The sequence below is a fragment of the Aotus nancymaae genome, unplaced genomic scaffold (assembly GCF_030222135.1).
Source record: "Aotus nancymaae isolate 86718 unplaced genomic scaffold, 86718_ANA_hifiasm-v0.15.2.pri h1tg000029l, whole genome shotgun sequence".
NCBI lineage: Eukaryota > Metazoa > Chordata > Mammalia > Primates > Aotidae > Aotus > Aotus nancymaae.
This window is the reverse complement of record NW_026988442.1, coordinates 17,723,916-17,743,608: the sequence shown is the minus strand read 5'-3', so window position 1 is coordinate 17,743,608 and position 19,693 is coordinate 17,723,916. Positions and strand designations below refer to the sequence as shown.

At 47.0% G+C, this 19,693-nt stretch overlaps 1 protein-coding gene across 4 annotated transcripts in view; it reads left to right on the top strand.

Moving 5' to 3' along the window:
- TTI1 (TELO2 interacting protein 1) overlaps positions 1-19,431 on the top strand; it is a 51,069-nt gene extending 31,638 nt beyond the window's left edge. For all 4 annotated transcript variants that reach the window (XM_012455037.3, XM_064382425.1, XM_012455039.2 and 1 more), the window contains exons 5-8: positions 3,359-3,499; positions 5,499-5,703; positions 5,993-6,080; positions 18,855-19,431. In XM_012455037.3, the coding sequence (XP_012310460.2) occupies positions 3,359-3,499; positions 5,499-5,703; positions 5,993-6,080; positions 18,855-19,038 (618 nt within the window). In that variant the 3' untranslated portion in view covers positions 19,039-19,431. The remainder of the gene's footprint in view (positions 1-3,358; positions 3,500-5,498; positions 5,704-5,992; positions 6,081-18,854) is intronic.
- Positions 19,432-19,693: the final 262 nt, after the last annotated feature.

The window sequence follows — 19,693 nt, the reverse complement described above, 5'->3', positions numbered from 1 at the left end:
CCCTTATCTCTTTTTCTGTTTTCATCCTAGGGAAAACCTGAACACTTTCTAATATAGCCTGGTTTGCAGGCAGTTTGCCAAACAGCACCCCCATCAGCAAGGGCTGAAGGTGTACAGTAGTGACTGCAATAACAGGACAGTGGGGTGGGGTAGAAGTGGCGGCCAGGGCTTTCAGAATCACCCCAGAGAAGCCCTTACACCCAAAGGGAAACAACATTCCTCCCCACCCCCAAGCAGGAGTGAGAAACACAACTGCCTTAGTGATTCACTGCTAGTGATGAGAGTACATTGCCTTGCCCAGGGGTGATGGGCTAGGAAACCCTGATCCTTAGGTTATCTCAAATCTCAGGGTCTGTGTTTTGCGGAGTTTGTTTAGTCTTCCCAAGACAGCTCTTAGCAGTCATCTGTTGTTCTATTCAGCAAGCACTTTTTACATGCAAGGCTTTAATGTCGCTGCCTGGTTGATATATTCAGCATACTCCTGTATATCCTTCCAGACCTTCCCTTTTATAGAGGATTTGTAGCAGCTGTATACATACCATAGTTCTTAAGAACCTCAGTGTTGGAGTCAGACCTACAGACCTGAGTCAATCCAAATCCTGATTCTGCCTCTTATTAGCCATGTGATCTTGAGTAAGTTAATTCACTATTTTGAGCCTCAGCATCTTCATCTGTAAAATGGAGATGATGGTAGCTACCTCACAGGGTTGTTGCTTATAAATATAAAACAGCATGAAAGAAGACACACTCATTCATTTACTAAATGCTTATCGAGGACTACTGCAGGTGTGGCAGGGGTATGTAGAGAGAATGATGCAGACACCATCCCCATCTTCACGGAACTTCCTGTCTGTTGTGGGGAGAGGCGATACACAGACTCACACGTACATATTGGAGAAAGGCTGTCAAGGTAATAGTAGGTTCTATTTGATAGAAAATAGTAATTCACCCATGCAGCAGACATGTGTTGGGAACCTACTCAGTGCAAAACCCTGCTAAGACAGAGCTTACTTTCTGGTTTAGACTAGGTCATCGGGGAAGGCCTCTCTGAGGTGGTAACATTTCTCAAGGCTGGGAAGGAGGCAGCTATGCAAAGGGGCAAAGGCAAGGAGAATATTCCAGGCAGAGGAGAAATGTGCATCTTTGAGTAGATGAAATATAATGTAACTTGTCCCATTAGTGACAGCTGAAATTCCAAACCTGTCAGTGATACCAAAGCCATTTCCACCCTGCTCTCCACCATGCAGCTGAGCTTTCTCTTATTGCCTTGCCCAACTATTCACCCCTCAATGGCAGGGCCTCTTCTGTTCCAGTCTCAGTGTGGACCAACACATAGTAGGCACCCAGTAGGGTTTACTGCTTTGTGCTGGCCAGCTTCCCTCTGTCTTGCTAATGAGTGGCCATCTAACCTGGAGGGAAGCCTGCACTGGCCGTCTGCACAGGAGGGAAGCCTGCACTGGCCGTCTGCACGGGAGGGAAGCGTGCGCTGGCCGTCTGCACGGGAGGGAAGCCTGCGCTGGCCGTCTGCACGGGAGGGAAGCCTGCGCTGGCCGTCTGCACGGGAGGGAAGCCTGCGCTGGCCGTCTGCACGGGAGGGAAGCCTTCGCTGGCCGTCTGCACGGGAGGGAAGCCTGCGCTGGCCGTCTGCACAGTGGGGAAGCCTGCGCTGGCCGTCTGCATGGGGGGGGAAGCCTGCGCTGGCCGTCTGCACGGGGGGGAAGCCTGTGCTGGCCGTCTGCACGGGGTGGGGAAGCCTGCGCTGGCCGTCTGCACGGGGTGGGGAAGCCTGCGCTGGCCGTCTGCACGCGGGGGGGGAAGCGTGCGCTGGCCGTCTGCACGGGCGGTAAGCGTGCGCTGGCCGTCTGCACGGTGGGGGAAGCGTGCGCTGGCCGTCTGCACGGTGGGGGAAGCGTGCGCTGGCCGTCTGCATGGTGGGGGAAGCGTGCGCTGGCCATCGTACTGACTGCTGCCTGTGACACTGATGTAGGCCGTCTCTTCAGTGAGTTTGAGATGTAAGAGATCAGGAAACAAGGAAAGTAAAATAGTTTACATGGAGGGTAGCCCAAACCTTTCTTGTGAGATTAGCCTGCTCCTCGGCTGCTTGCTTGGCCTCTCCGTGTAGCGGTAATAGAACTCCATCTCTGCTAGCCACTCAACTTTCTCTTCCCATGTGGCTCCTGTCTCATTCAGTGGCACCTGCATCCCTTCAGTTGCTACACCTGAACCGAAGCAGCTTTTTTTTTTTTTTTTTTTGAGAAGAAGTCTCACTCTGCTGCCCAAGCTGCAGTGCAGTGGCGCAATCTCAGCTCACTGCAACCTCCACCTCCCTGGTTCAAGAGATTCTCCTGCCTCAGCCTCCCGCGTAGCTGGGACTACAGGCATGTACCACCATGCTCAGCTAATTTTTTTGCAAACATATGTTGGCCAGGCTGATCTCAACCTCCTGACCTCATGATTCACCCTCCTCAGCCACCTAAAGTGCTGGAACTACAGGCATGAGCCACCGCACCCGGCCCAGCAGCTCTTTTAAAACACTGTCTTCCCCTGCCCAGCATCCAGTCCTTTAGCAGATTAAGCCACATCATCTCCAAAACAGAGCTCCAGTCCTTTCACTTCTCTGCCTCTGCCGCCATCACGTGGCCACATCACTTTGCTCCTCTCATGTGCATCCTAAAGGGCCTCTTTGTTTCTCTGTCCCCCTTCAAGTCTCTTCTCCACTCAGCAGCAGAATGACCTTTCTAAAACATGAATTGTATCATGTCACTTTCCTGCTTGAAACACTTTGACGGCTCCCCACTGCACTTAGTACAAAATAAAAAAATTCCTAACAAACCCCTTTGTAGTTGGGCACCGTTTTACCTCTTCTCTGTAACTCTCCACGCCGCCCTTCTTTCACTTCCTCTGAAAGCTCCGTTCCACCTCTGAGTCTTCCTCATCACGGGTTCCAGATGCATGAATCTTCACAGAACTAACTCCTGCTCATCCTTTGTGTCTTCTTTTAGAAGGTACTTCCTCAGAAAAGCCTTCCCAACAGTCTGTGGTTTAGATCCTTCCCTTCGTTTCTTTGTGTTTCACCTTTGACTTTCCTCCTTGTCACAATTCCTAATCATCTCTTTATTTGGGCATTATCTAATTAAGGTCTTTCCCCAGCTGACCATGAACACTGCGAAAGCAAGAAAACATGTGTTTTGTCCCTGTCTGTCCCCTCAGTACCTAGCTAGTGCTTGGCATGTAGTCAGCACTCAGAAAACAATTACCAATCAATACATTTCTAAACGTTATTCTTTGAAAATGGCGACTTGATCCCAGGTATCTGGTTTCAAGCCTATGCCATCTGCTGAAATCATGTCTCTTTCAGGTCTTGGATGTGCTGGATCTGTGTGTGGTTGTGCTGCAGTCCCACAAGAACCAGCTGCTTCCCTTGGCTCATCGGGCCTGGCCCTCGCTCGTGCACCGACTCACACGGGACGCCCCCCTGGCAGTGCTCAGAGCCTTCAAGGTACTGTACCGGTACCCGCCATGGTCTGTCGTGAGGGTAGAGTTAGTAGGCACAGAGCTTACTGGGGCCTTTTGGATTGTCTCTCTTCATCTGATTGCAGCTTACATGGAGGGTAGCCCAAACCTTCACAGTATGTCACGTGCTGTGAAGAAAGTATAGAAACATAAGAAAAGCACAAAGAAAAAAGTAACAGTCATTCTCCTTTTGAATTTGAAACAGAGTGAACTAGTAGATGAAAAGACCAGGCAGTAAGTTCAGCACTCCTCCACACAGGAGCTCGCCTCCTTACAACCACCTTGCAAGGTGGGTATATTGTTTTTACTTTTGGCAGAGGAAGAAAGAAGCTCAGAGAAGTTAAGGAATATTCTCATGATTGAACAGCTAGTAATTGATAGGAACCCAGAGCAGTGAGTTCAAACCATGGTCTTTGCACTGCACAGGAGTCAAGGTGAAGGGGCCAAGGTTCTGGCAGTGGGCATCCTCTGCCCAGCTGAGTGATGCTGGCAAAACCCAGGACCACCCATTTTCGTGTTGGGCTTAGGAATACCTAACCCACCTTTCTCGTAGTGTTGTCAGGGATAAAATGGGACTATTTGGTGGACTACTTTGAAAAGCTAACAGCCCTATGTATATATAAGGTATTATTCTCTCTGAGTTAGTTTGGCTTACATTAGCATGCATATTATAGCTTATTTATTTATATCTTTTCTTGTTCTAAAAAGCCCTTAAGGCAACCTACAGAGATACATGCCACAGCAAGCTACCATAAGTTAGAAGAAGATGCGCAAGAGGACGCAGAGGGAAAAGATGTGTAGGGACACGAAATGAAGCTGGTAATGCACTGAATACACTTGGCCAAAGTAGTTTGATCTTCTCTAACTTCTTCAGCATATACTAGATAAATATATAAAAATAAAACACATTTATGTTAAAATATAAAACATTGTTAGTGTTTTTTTCCCAAAACAAAATGCACGAAATGACACCTGTGCAGGTGTATGTATGTGTGCCAAAGAAAGAGGGAGGTTAGGGGAGAGGGAGCGAGGTATGGCTAAATCTTATCCAGATATACTGCTTGTTTTTTATGAAAATTAATAGGTTGTCTGAAATAACAGCAAGCACAGAAAATGAAAAAAATATAAAGATGTGTGCGCAATAACTTGAGGCTGCTTTTCCCACGTGCGGACACGATGATGACACTGAGGCCTACAGAAGCTGTGCCATTCAGCTGAGGGACCTGAAATGAGAGCCTTGTTCTCTGCAAAACCAGCAAATACTCTGTGCTGGTTATGCCTTGCTTACCAATTTTTTAAAGAAATTCCTATTATCCTGTATACTCAGTCTTGTGCAGCGGGGCAAAACGTTTCAATATGTTCTGCTAGAGAAAGTTTAAAACGAGACATGCAAAGAAACTATCTGTTGTGAAAGACAGAATGAGGGTGATGGGCATAACAGATTGTACAGCCAAACAGAAGGAACACTGGGTCGGCTGCCCCTGCAGGGACCCTGCCTTGGTTCAGCCCAGGGACCTCGGCCCAGTCACTGACCGCCCGATGCCTGCGTGTGGCAGCAGCTGGGCTGTGGTGTTTGTGATTTGCTCAGCTAGCTAGAGTTAAAAGCACACGTATTTTCTCAAGGGATGTTAGGAAGATTCAAGCAATGATCTATGTGAACTGCTTTAAGCTCTTCTCTCTTTTTTTTTAACAAAAAGAGGAGGGAAATCAAGATATTAATCATATTATTCATACAACCCAAGAACCCTCTGAATTATTCTCCATGTAATCTGTATTTATGGCTTGAAGCAGCCATGCCTTAGGAGCAGAGACCTCCAAATTCATAACTGTCAAAATCACAAACCATGGGCAAGGAATTAACAGCAGTAATTCTATTTTTTTTTTTCCCAGGCAGAGACCTAGATGAAATCAAATTACCAAGCATTCTTTAGCTCTCTTGCTGCCTCGGCAATGTTCACTCACCAGGTTGGGGGCTGTTTCTGCAGGTTTTACGTACCCTGGGAAGCAAGTGTGGCGACTTTCTACGCAGCCGGTTCTGCAAAGACGTCCTGCCAAAGCTGGCTGGCTCCCTAGTCACCCAGGCCCCCATCAGTGCCAGGGCTGGACCAGTTTACTTACACACGCTGGCCTTCAAGTTGCAGCTGGCTGTCTTACAAGGCCTGGGCCCCCTCTGTGAGAGACTGGACCTAGGTGGGTACCAGGCAGTTCCACCTGGATGCACACACTCAGCATCTGTCTCACCCCTGCCATCATGCCCTCTGCTCAGTCGTGCCCCCTCCCCTCCCCTCTGTGCACCTCCTTTAGTCTTACTTTGGCCTCATTTGTCCGTTTATCTTGATGTGTGCTTTGACTGGCGGGATGGAGTAGAGAGCCCTGGGCATCTTGCCTAGCCATTGCAGTTTCCCCAGACACATCTGGTCACTGCTTGTCCCAAATGAAGTCTGAGGGCCGATGCTTGTTTTGTTTTTCTTTTCTGCAGGTGAGGGTGACCTGAATAAAGTGGCTGATGCCTGCTTGATTTACCTCAGCGCCAAACAGCCTGTGAAATTACAAGAGGCTGCCAGGAGGTACGTCTGCCTGATCACCCGCATCCCTTTACGTTTGTTCTAAATTACAGATGATTTGCTAATGGCAAGCAGAGTTGAGGCATCTCTGCTCTTTTCTCTCTCTCCCTGCCAGGTTAAGATCATTTCTTTAACTGTGCCAACACTAGAGATGGTATTTTTACTAGATGTGTTTCTCTTTGCCAGTAACCTTTTCCTCTGCTGCAAAGTCAGCAACAATTCCAGAGGGTCAAGAAGTAGAAAGACGATGTGCTAGAGAGGACGCAGCACCCTCCTGCTTGGAGGGGAATCTGCTGCTAGGCCTGGAGACCAGGTGCCTGGCACTTCTTCATGCCTGGGCTCCTTAAAAAGCAAAGCAAAAGCACTGGGTTCCCGATGTGGCATACATCGACTCCATGGCAGGTCTTAGATGGGCATCGGTGCCATGAATCTTCACAAGTTCTGTGCAAAATTGTTAGTGTGCAGGCAGGTGCACATGTGCCTTTTTCCAGATAAATGACCATTCATCCTGTTCTAATAGGAATCTGTGACCCAGAGAACATGAAGTGCTGCCAGACTAATGGCTTAAATGGCCTTTACTGATTCTGAAACTAGGTGATTCCAATTTCCAAGAGTTTGACCATACTTATTTGAGAATAGCTGTACCACCTCTTCAAGAAGAAGCTAGTGCTGGTAACTTTAGTCCTAAGAGCTGAAACTCTGAGCACGACAGCATTCCCCAGACATGAGACCCAAAATCCCCTCTGCCCCACTTCTCCCAGCTTTCCTTCCAGCTGGGAGCAGCCTGCATCCGGGAACTGCCATCCCAGGATGTCTGCTGCTGAGGCAAAAGCTGGGCCTGGCACTGTGTGTTGCTCTGGCCCTGGATCTCCTCCAGCCTCACCAGCTTCGTGCCTGGAGCGGAATCCCCACTTCTTCCTAGCTTCTAGAGGCACATCCCTGATCCTCTTCAGCGGAGTGGGAGTTCGGAGTCAACTCATTCCCTGAGGGGCCAAAGGGCTGCTCTGACTGTGCAATGAGGAGAGCCAGCTTGCTCCCTTATAAACCTTGCAGTCCCTGGGACTGATGGGAATATCTTCTTGAATTGATTTATTGTCCTTTGCAATTTTTTGCTCTTGATTTCCTATTTCCTTTTTCTTCCTGTCCCTTTCCCGTCACATCCCTTAGTCCCAGAATCAGTCATAGTTTCGTGAGCACAGAGGCGCATCCTAACCAGCTTCTCATCCCCAGACATTTTTATTCCTTACAGAATCAACTTAGGGTGAAAATAGTCCTCCCTGGGTGGTGCCTCTGAAACTGACTGTGCTGTGATTTAAAGTGCAACTCAAGAACATAATGAATTTATCTTGAAGTAAATTATTTTAGATGCCTATTACAGCCAAGAGTTACAAAGGTCTGATTTTCACATTCCCCATTCCATTCTACTTTTCCTACACCCACCCCATCCCATCCTTCAAGTTTAGAACCATCAAATAAGCTAATATTCTCAATTCATTATCTTTTCATTTCTAATTCTCTTTTTTGCCACTGAAAGCAATTAAACCCGGAATTAGACCTTGCTGAATCTTGAGCTGGTATTCAGGGAGCCTCAGGTGGAGGAACACGCAGCCTGACCACTTGACTGCAGCCTCCTTTGTTTGCTCCAGCACATTCCGTTCAGGTTGTCAGATGGCCTCCCTCCTGACAGGCAGGGAGAGGGAGGAAGAGCTAGGTGGATTGCTTCACACATCACCTGCAAACTTATCTTGAAGGCGGGGGAGGGGGGAGTTGGGGGCGTCGGGGGAATTAGTGTTGTCCTTGATCAAGAGCTGATTTGGCATCTTGATTCAGAAATTAATAACTCTCTAAGTGGGAAAAGAAGCCTGAGACAGTAGGAAACCTGGTCAGGTCTCTCTGTGAGCCTCATTACTGCATGGTGAGAGTGGGGGTGGGTGGGCCACTTAGTATTGGAAAGTCATATCTACTGGTACGGAGGAACAAAGTCCCTTCATGAGGCAGTTTCCCCATCTCAGCACATGGCCCTGCCGTCCATCCATTGTTCATTCTTAATTCTTCTCTTTCCTTCACACTCCACATCCGTGACCAAAAGTAAAGCCTGCCTACCTCACTTGGAAAATTGCTCTCAAAATGACTTCTCTGAAAACAACACCCCCAAGCCACTAGACGAGGCCACCATCATCTCCCACCAGAACAACAATAGAGCTCACCACCAGTCCCACTTCCACTCCTGCCCCCTCTAGGTATTCTCCATACCGCAGTCAGAGTAATACACTTACACACGCTTACCCTCATGGGAGAAGAAAAAGCTGTGTTCTTTGCAGGGGCCCAAGCGGGAGCCTTGGCTTAGTATTCAGAAGAGCCAGAGAGGACCAGAGATAGTTTCCGACCCTGGGCAGATGACCAGCTTGCATTGGAAGTGGCTCTTCTGTCTGCCAGAGAACTGATGAGGGAAGCTCTCAGGGCAGGAGGCTGCTCCAGGGCCTCCTGCATCCTTGAAGGAGATGGCTGTGCACCGGCCTTGTACGGCAGCGGAGTCTGTGGGCCCCTCTGATAGGTGTGCTTGGGACCTCTGAGGGGGCACCTTGATCGAGTTGGGGTGGAGGCAGACTTGGCAGCTGCATGAGAGTTCCTCTTTATGTGCATCACACTTGGGTTTTTCCTTGCTCCTGTTTGCTTTTCCTGGCTCCGAAGAATGATCAAACTTGTGTTTGCTTTTTTAATTTGTCATATTAAATATAGCCTTTGTGGCAGGCTTTTACATCCAGGCTGTAAACTCTAGAAATGGAAATTGATCAGGGGGTGGTTGATATAACCGAGGTTGTAAATGCTAAGAACGGAGATGCCATTCCAGTTTAATGCTTTTATCTAGCGAATGTGCCTTGTATGGAGGGGGCATAAATCTTCCAACTGGGGAGAGGCATGGAGGAGGGGCAGGGGAAGGTGGGGGCAGGGTGTGACCTTGCTGTGTGTTACCACCAGGTGTCACTGTTAACTGGCAATGCAAAAAAAAAAAAAAAAAAATGCTAGCGCCCCCAAAGTCCCTCTAGTTAAGTAGCTTCAGTGGGTAACAAATGTGCAAATCATATTTGGGGTATGGGAGGAAGGCTTAGCATACCAGGAGCTAAAAAGAAGGCAGTGTCCCAGGGGGTAGGCATTGGATTACAGACAACAGGTCAGATCAGCCACATCCCCGTCTCAGCCAACTGCAGAGGCAAGCTTGCTGATTGGAATTCTCAGCCTCCCAAGATTCTCCCGGCATGTCCTGGGCCTTCACAGTTCTTTGTCTTTCTGGCCGTGGAGCTTTTCCCTCCTGTACATGAAAGGAATTTGAAAATAGAGCATATACCCCAAATTTCTGTTTTTCCTTCAAGTCAGTATATGTACTTAGCCTGGTTTAACTCCATTAAAACCAAACTCCTTGGGCCAATCTCTTAGCAGACTCTGAGACTCCCTGGCTTTTGCAGTGAGGTTTTATATCATTCAGTGAGCCTTTTACCGTGGGCTGAAAGGAAACAAAACTAGACAATACCTATTTTTGAAAAGATGAAGTCAGGCTGGGTGCTATGGCTCATAATCCCAGCACTTTGAGAAGCTGAGGTGGGAGTATCGCTTGGGCCCAGGAGCTCCAGACCAGCCTGGGCAACATGGTGAAAACCTGTCTCTACTGAAAATACAAAATTATCCGGACATGGTAGTGTGCACCTGTTGTCCCAACTTCTTGGGAAGCTGAGGCAGGAGTATCACCTGAGCCTGGGAAGGTCGAGGCCGTAGCAAGCCATGATCACACCACTGCGCTCCAGCCTGGATGACAGAGTGAGACCCTGTTTTTTTTTTAAAAGAAAAAAAAAAAAAAGATGAAGTCATTGCCCAACAAGTCTGACAGTAGAGAACAAAGCTTGGCCTCCACCCCCAGTCCCACCTCCACCTGCTAACCCCAGAGCCCAGATAGGGATGCAGGGTGCCCGCAGGTGGTGACCAGCTGCTGTACCTTCTGGCCACACAAGTCCTGGATGCCGTTATTTCAGCAGCCCCTGGTGCGGCGCTGAGGAGGTTGCCATTCCAGCTCCCTCTGCCTCACCATTGTGTGTGAGGACAAAACACAGCAGTCTTGGTTTGGACAAACTGAAGTTCAAATTTACTGGCCATATGACCTTGAGCAAATGATTTAGTGTCATTTCATTTTCTTCCTCTGTAAACTGGGGGTGATGAAAACCCCATTCTCATAGGGTCCTTGTGGATGAATCACATTAGTATGTTCAGGGAGTCTCCAGGTACTGTTCTAGGACTGGAATTAGAAGAAACAAGAGGGGGGCCTCTGCCCTCTGCTTTTGTTCTGAAGGCATATTTACATCTGTATACACACCTATGTGGGGTACATTGTATGTAAATTTACCAAATATGTGATATATGATGTATGTGTTACACATACACAGACACTTGGGCACAGAATTTCTTGTTGTAAGCCTGCTTCATCTTTACTAAAATCTGAACTGGGGTTTTCACCTCAAAAGGATCTTTTCATCTTAATTGTGCCACCACGGTTTGCAGAAGTCACGACCAGGTTTGAAGATTCATTTACTGAATGACTTCCCTGCTCTCTTTCTAGCAGTAGGATCCCAGCCCATCAAAAAACCAGCTGGTGCCTTCAAACCCTGGACGAACACAGACTGGCACAGGCTCATTCATTTCATCCCCGTCAGAGTCCCAACTCCTCTCTTTACCCACACATGAGCCTATTATATTTGAACGGATGAGGAGCCACAGAGGTGATCCATTAGTTCAGCTGAGCTTGAAATTAGTAGCTCATCCCCTTAAATGGTGTGGGCAGTTTGGCTGAGCCTGGACTGCAAAGCTGTTCCCCCTTGGATTGCACCCGGCATGGAAATGAGGGCACGCCTAATATTTTTTCCTTTTGACACTTGATTAATAGTTGACAAATCCAAACCCAAGTAGTTAGCTTTCCTATTATCCATCTTTTGACAGGCATTGCTGCTTTTCTTTTTGAGTCCCATTGTTCTAAAAATACACACAGATCTGAAGCTCTTCACTGCATATATAGACCTGATTTCATGGTGTCAAAGATAAGAGACATCTGCCAGGCAGATTACAAACCAAGTGGGTTGCTGGGTTTCGGAACTGAAGGCAGGGACCTCTGGCTACTTAAATTCGATGCTGCCAGTTCTGTCCCTACTTCCTTGGTGTTGTCATATCACTGATAACTGGCCAGGGTCAACCATCTTACCACCCAGTAGCAAGGCTGAGCGTGAGGTGTGTGTGCACAGTGTGTGCCACGCCAGCCTGGGAGCAGAATGCTCTCGGCAGATTGAGCCTAGTTGCAGCACCGCCTGCATAAAGTGGGTTTCGGTTGTCAGAGGTCATGGTCAACCACAGGGTAGTTATTTCCTCACTCTGCAGGCTCTGTCATCCCTCTCAAACACCTCAGAGGCGTGGAAGTAAATGTTGTCTCAGTACCAGGTAAAGTAGCCAGAAGGTGATCTCTATTGTCTTATTTATATGCGTATTTTAAGATTTTTATTGGGTCTCTTCTGATGAGCCAAGTACTGTGTTGAGAGTTAAAGATTTTCAAAGATAACTGCCAAGGCCTCACATTGTTGTTCAATAGCAAGATAACCTTGGACAAATTAATTCACTTCTCGAAGTCTCTGTTTTCTCATCTGTAAGACTGAAATAAGCATATATATTATTTTGCTTATTTCACCTAATACAATGACAACAAGGAATCAATAAAGTCAGGCAGCACAAAGTACCACCACGGAGTAAAAGTCACTACGTAGTAGTTGTTAATTATTATTTAAATTTCTTCTTATTCCCAAAATGACTTGGAACATCTTATAAATTGTTTGCAACAAAGGAAAAAAGGAAGTGAAGAAATTTTTTAAACAGAAAAATAACAGCAGAACCAAGATGAAACCAAGTTGAGGTTAATACAGACAATACAGTGGAGCTCTGCACCCTTGCTAGGGAGGAGCTTTCAGAGCGGCTCTGTGCTTCCTGACCAACAGCAAAGAGCAAAATGGAACAGGAAGTACCCAAAGAAGAGTTTTTAAAAAGAAAAGGAAAGAAAGCTTTTCAGAAAGAAGCATGGCTTTCTTTATTACTGAACCTGAGGAAAATGTCTCCATGGGTCATCTTAGAAGAACACTGGGTACTGTCGTGACTAATATCCTCAATGTCCTTGCAGTAAATACAGAAGTACATTTCCTAGAGCTGTTTCTGAAGGCATCTGTGAGTGGAGGCTGCTGGCTTAGTGCCAAAGCACAGGTTACAGGAAAACACTTCGGGCAGGAGTGGGGCGAGATAGGTAGGCTGCTATGAAGATGTCTTTATTTCCAAGGGTACCTACCTTCCAGGGAGGGGCAGGAAACACTAAATGTGGCCTGAGAGTGCAGCCAGCCGGGGAAAAGGTCCCAGTCAGCCCTCACTGTGCTCGGCATAGAAGACCACTTTGAAATCTGTGCCCAACAGCACTGTCATGGGATCTAGGCTTGCAGGGTTCCTGGAGGCAGGAGAGCTGGCCAGATGGAAAGGACTGCTTTTAAATCTCGCCCCAGTGGGATTTACCCTCCTAGGTTCTGGCTTATTTTTGAATTGTCTGTAACAGATTGGGCCTCTCAGTGCCATATCCTTTTAAATATGCACAAAGCAATGGTGTCATTCCTCCACATTTCTGATACTTTATCTTGTGGCACTTCAGGGGTGTGGTGAGCATCATTCGCTTCTACTGGTGTTTATGCTTTTTAATCCTGCCCTTGTTGCAGTTAAATGTTTTTAATATTTAAATGTGTGAGTATGCATGTTGGCATTAGATCGATAGATGAATGGTTTTGAACAGGTAAATATAGTTAAGTCTAACGAGCATGTATAGCTGCAAAAGTAATTGGTAGTATTTATTTGGAGAGTAAATCGTTGCTTCAAGTCATAATCCTCCATTTCCAACATTTAGAAACAAAAAATGACCTCCGTGCAGAAGGAGATAGCTAAATTGAATAGCAAGAAAGGACAGGCTTGAAATACTGGTTAACCAATGAACCGAGACCCATTAGAGTAAATTACCAAGTATAGAAACATAGCCCCACTGCTTGCTGGCGAGGACGCATCGACACCCTGAGCATCCATTTGTTTAGAAGGAAATACACAGCCTCATTTGCAGCATCAGCATGCACAGAGTGATGGGAGAAGAGATGACCAGAGAAAAAGAGTGTGGAGGCTGTGCTGCCAGAGAGGGAACAATGGGAAAGCCAAATAACATAATGGGTATGCCAGCTTTTCCACAAGTGAGCTTACTTTCCCATTGCATTTAGTCATGTCCACATAGAGAGAGCCTGTATCGTGTTCCTAAGGAAACATTTCTGAGTAACTTCTTAGACGCCCCAAATAAATAAGCAAACAAACAGATCACAAAGCCACATGTTCTTTACCACTGGCATTTACCCTGATGGCTCATGAGAGCATTTTATAAATCCAGAAAGAGACAGAGAACAGCAGATCCCTCAAGCAAGTAATTGACAGAGGAAGAATAGCCTGTCACCCAGGAGAGGTGTAAGCCCTGCATTTCAGTTACAGTTTATTTAGCTTCACTGTGCCTTCATTGGCTCGTGGTTTTCTAGAGCTCCCTTTGAGCAGATGTTGTATAGACAGAGATGGTGAGAACATACTCTGTAATATTTGCTTCTGCAGCAGAGCAGAGGGGTTTCTTTTTGGTTTTGCCATATTGGGAGGTTGGGAGTGGGTGACGATCCAGTGCCCATGATTGAAAACTGTCAGCCGGATGCAGTGGCTCGCACCTGTGATCTTAGCACTTTGGGAGGCCGAGGTGGGTGGATCACCTGAGGTCAGGAGTCTGAGACCAGCCTGGCCAACATGGTGAAACCCCCATCTCCACTAAAAATACAAAAATTAGCTGGCCATGGTTGCGCATGCCTGTAATCCCAGCTACTAGCGGGGCTGAGGCAGGAGGATCACTTGAACCTAGGAGGCGGAGATTGCAGTGAGCTGAGATGGTGCCACTGCACTCCAGCCTGGGCAACAGAGCGAGACTCTGTCTCAAAAAAAAAGAAAAAAGAAAAACTGTCATGTTCTGTTGGAGCTACTAGGGATCTTAGAACTGATCTGATCCACCCATTCTTTACAGAGAAGCAACTTGCCGTCCCCCTTCTCAGGAAGCCATGCCTGGTGCCACCCTGCACCTCACTTCTAGGATGACCCTTGCCACACTGTGCCATGGGCTTCTGTGATCCCTTCATCTACCCCAGCAGACAGGGAGCCCTGAGGACACAGCCTTTTTTGTCCCTCTGTCTTTGCACCTCAAGCACCTTGATTAGTGCCTGGGCAGGACCAGGGTCTAGTAAATGTTTGATGAACCACAAAGAGGTAAGACTCAACCCAGCTGACGAGATTCCAGGAGCACGTTTCCTCCCTCCCCATTCCCACCTCCTCGCCCCCAGCTTGCTCACTAGGAGCACCCCAATATTGATCATGAAGGAACAAGCAGCTTCTGCTGGTTTGGCATCTGGAGTTTATTAGATACTTACTGATAGCTGTCAGTTGTGGATAGGGCTGAAGTGCAGGCAAATGGCTGCCTGCATGGAGTGAAATTCAATAAAACCGCATTTTAAGTGAAAAATCAGTATAAACACCAGGCTTCTTTGCCATGGAAACAGGTTGCTTAGAAACTGCCTAACAGCGAGTTCTAAATTTTTTATAGTCAAGTTATCATTTAAGCTACACGGCCCTACAGGTTATTGAGAGATAATCACTCGCCTCAGGACACTCAGGCATGCGGCACAGCTGAGTGCCTCCCGATACTCTGGGGACCAGATAATCTCTTGATAACTGTGCTCCCTGGAGCCACTGATTTGGGCCTGGGGGAAGGAGAAAGAAATTTTTGTTCAGGAGTTAAATGGTGTACATATATTTTTTAAAAAGTATTTCTCTTTGGGTTTGAAAAAAGATGGAACTGGCCATTTGGCGTGTTCAACAGCCATCCCTGCGCATCACAAGATGTATTGGGAACATTTTCCAGGCAGTTACCCCAGTCACTTCAAAGCAGAGGTCCTGTCTTTGTCTTCTGGCTTTGGCTTATGCAAAAGGAGTTTTCAGTGACTTCAGCTTTCAGCCCTTCACTCTCTGGAGGTCCCTCTTCCCAGCTAAGACTGGGCAGGAACTGGCCCCAGGACAAAGTGGCACCAGAGTTTGGAACAAAGCCTGGTGCTAAGCACTCAGATCAGACCTCCTGGGCCTCAGGCTCAGCTCCCAGGGGCTTAAAGCCAACAGGGTGTGGGTTCAGAATTTGTCGGTGTTTAGAGTTGAGTAGGCCGCGTGCCTCTCAGGGAGCGAGAGCACAGCTACGCCTGCCAGCCATCTGGTTGCATGGCAAAGCATTTGCTCCTCACCTCAAGCATGCGGAGAACAGAGTATATTGCATTCATTTCTTCCTGAAAATGAGGGCGAAATTAGAGCCCCATTGGCTGAGAACTGGGACCCCCACCAAGTCAGTATGGAGGAAATTATGAGTGAAACAAAAGACAAATGTTTTGCCCTTTTCAGGTGTCTGAAAATTATCCATGGCATGGTGATGCTGCTGAGATTGGTAGTGATAATTATGCCTCGGATTCACTTTCTCTCACTCTCACTCTCACTTACTGGAAGGAAGGAAGGAAGGAATACATACTATTTGCATTATATACTTCAAAGTGTTTTCCTACACCTCATCTCTTGAGAGCCTCAGAACAAACCTGTGAGGAGAGTGGGCTGGGTGTGATCATCTTCCTTTGGAGAAAGAGGAAACAGGTTCATGAGGCAAAATAACTTGTTCCAAGCTGCAGAGCTGGGGGAAGGAACATGCATTCCTGCCGTTCTGGGGCATCTGCCCCTTTAAGAGCGAAGAAATGAGACCCAAAACAATCCTTTCCAAGAGTTTGACTCTTGCTTAATAAAAGAAGGTGAACTTTGCACGTTTTTCCTTGCTTTTCTGTTAATATTTCGTTTGGATATCTTGCAGGGCAAAAAGAGTGGCTGATTTTCTTTTCCTTTCCTGCCAACGAATACAACATTTATATTTAGCGTGTTAAAAGGAGCTCAGAAAATGAACATTGCAGCATTTTCATGCCGTGTAAGTCAGAGCACAGCTATGACTGAACTGGGCTATGGCATCACTTTGCTGGGTGTTGCCCAGATAAAAATATTCCTTGAAGCTGGGAGAACGCCATGCTGTAGCTTGAGAAATGGTTCCAGCTCTTGAAAGGGGAAAAAAAAAATCAAATGAAACCATTTGCATTCTAACAGTCTTTGGCACCAGGGAAAACTGTCAACTGTGTCACGTGTAAATAGAAATCTGCTTCCCAGTTTTGGTGCGTTTTTTCGTAATTTCCCTTGCCACTCTAATTATCAAAGATATTTTTATTTTTAAACAAAAATTGTCTCCCACGCAGGCCTCATCTCCTTTCTGCGGTGAAGTGGAAATGATGAATTAGAATATTCTAATCACTTCTCCAGCAACCACCTTGGAGGTTATAAACACAAGATTATCCTAAGCAAAGAAAACTTAAATTGTTTGGGCACAGAACAGGCCAGGAAAAAATTCAGTAGGCCGGGCGCAGTGCTCATGCCTGTAATCCTAGTAATTTGGGAGACTGAGGTGGGTGGATCACCTAAGGTCAGGAGTTCGAGACTAGCCTGGCCAACTTGGTGAAACCTCATCTCTACTAAAAATACAAAAATTAGCCAGGCGTGGTGGTGGGTGCCTGTAATCCCAGCTACTCAGGAGGCTGAAGCAGGAGAATCACTTGAACTCAGAAGGCGGAGGTTGCAGTGAGCCGAGATCACATCACTGCACTCCAGCCTGGGCAACAGAGTGAGACTTCATCTCAAAAAAAAAAAAAAAAATCAGTGCCCTTGTCTACCCTCCCCACTCCCCAACTGCCTCCCTGGCCTCTTTAGTGTATGTCCATTACACCTAAGGATAATATCAAGACTGGCTTCACAGTAAGACTCAAATCCACTGAGGGTACAGGTCTTTCATATTAGTGAAATGAAAACCCAGAATTTACTCCCACTTAGCAAGCATTGAAGTTCCTATTTAATGCCCAGTGGTACGCAAGAGGCTCCTAAGAATAATTGCCAAGCATAAAATGTGGTTTATCAAATAGATACTGGATGCTGTTAATTGGTAAATAGGGATCACATGTGCTAGGCTGTGTAGGGCTTGATCTGTGCTTTAAACCTCAGTAAAACCCTGAGTGAAGGACATCCCCCATTTTTAGAAATGGGGCTACTGAAACAGGGCAAGTTAAATGATTTCCCAAAGTCACATAGCTAGTGATGCCTCTGATCATTTGAATCCTGTTAATAATGTTCCTTGTTCCTTCCTTGGTGGTGAGAGTTTGACCCCTCCTTCAGATCCTTGTGTAGAGTTTAAGTATTCTAGAGAGGGGTGTCGTCTAAAGTCATTCGTGTGCAGTGTAGTAAGTCACTATGTCCTTATTAAAATATGAACTCGTTCATTGTTACACGGACATATTGCAGGGGAAAAAAGAGAAATGAGAACCTGTTCAGTCAGCATTAACTGGATGCTGACCAATGCCATGCCAGGTACCCAGGATACAGCAATGTACAGAACAGATGTGGTCCCTGGTCCCTGCCTTCAGGGAGCTTATGTTGAGGGAGAGAGATGATGAATAGTCAATATGTGTTGGGAAAGGTGTCCTGAATGAGAAAAGGACACTGTGCCTTACTTGGGCACAGTGGTGTGGGCAAAATGGTGTGGGGAGGCCAGCCTCCGAGTAGGCGATGGTGAGCTGAGATGGACAGGCTGGCTGGGAGGTCCCATTCTTCCTGGGATTGCCAAGCCAGACTGAATTGCCACCGTGTATGAAGTTTACACTTGGATTGCCCAGCACAGTGGCCCTGGGCACGTGACTGATCTTTCAGAAATAGTATTTGAGCAGCTAAGAGGCAAGGGTTGTGATCCCAAAGTTCAAACCAAGACAAAAACCACCCTTGGCGGCTGTGTGGCATCCAGTAGGCCGGGCCCTTTATCTCTTTTCCTGTCATCTGTCAGAGGACATCCATGCTCTATCTCTGCCAAAGGTTACAGAGCAGGGCTCAGCCAGTCCTGCCCCAGGAGAATAAAGGAGCCCTTTGCCAGCCTGCCAAAGGCAGCATATTCTTTGGATCTGATCCCTGTGGGTAAGCAGCTCCTCGCGGGAGCCATGAGTGTGTGTTCACACCACCAAGAATCCATGGCTTTTGGCCAGAAAGGGTCCAACTGCCGAGTTGAGCAGCGTGCTGGAGGACCATAAGAATGAGGCTCGCTCAGGGCTTCCGAGGAGGATAGGGAGCCCCACCCAGGGCCTGCCCCCAACTCTGAGCTGAGCCTATGAGCTGAACAAAGCCTTTAAGAAAGGGTGCACTCTGTCATTTTTCTTCATTACGAAAACTCCTGCTTTATACCTTAGAACTCAACCTCTTTCTTTGCCAAGAGCTTGTTTGCTGTCAATATTGTTCTGCTTAGACTAATTACTGGTTTTCTGTATGTCAATGGATATGAAACTTACCTGTGTTTCTGATGGGCTTTGGGACCGTCCTCCTGGTCCTGTCTTATGAACTCAGGTGGGTTTTTGCTACTATTTGAAGTGACTTGATACTGTTACCAGTTTCTTCTCAAACAGCCCAGTAAACAGCCTCCTGGTTGGGGCTTCAGCACTCCCCACCTTCCCTCTCTGTACCCTCCACTCACTCCTCTCCCTCTCTCCACAGTGTCTTCCTCCACCTGATGAAGGTGGACCCAGACTCCACCTGGTTCCTCCTGAGCGAGCTTTACTGCCCCATGCAGTTCACTCCTCCCCACCCCAGCCTCCACCCCGTGCAGCTGCGCGGGGCCAGCGGGCAGCAGAACCCCTACACGGCCAACGTGCTCCATCTGCTCAAGGAGCTACAGTGACCTTGCCAGCCAGAAGTTGGGCTGACCCCACCCGGCCATAGGTGGTGACAGCAGCACCAGGAAAGGTGAATTAGCCAATCGATTTATAAATTGATCGATCACACAACTGCTTAGGAATAGATTGGAGGAAAGTAGCTGAATGTTATTTATATTTCATACCTTGTGTTTTCAAATGACATTGTCTGGTGGCTCTGAGGGTTTAACTCCTTAGCCTACCATCTCCATGGCCCCAGCTGCCTCACAGGCCACACACACACACGAGGTCACTTCCCCTCCATCTGCATACACCTCCCTCTCTTCAAATAATTTTGAAGACAGAACTAATTTGTCATACCTAACCTGTTCTTTGGGAAACAAATTGAAATAAAGGCACTCCTTGGATGAAAAGTGTGATCAACAGCTCACCTTGAAGTTTGTTATTTAAATTGGGTGATTATTTTTAAAAAATGAGATTATATTCTTGAATGGTCAATATAGAACCATGGTATAAAATCCAAAGCTAAGCAGCACAAAACAGAAGACAGTGAAGAGTAAATCCCCCCCTCCCCATTTCTCAAACGCCTGGTTTCTGTCTCCAAAGCCAACCACTCGGAACAATGTTTTGGATACTTTTTAAGCAGGAGGTTAATTTTTTTAACTTTTTACTATGGGTAGT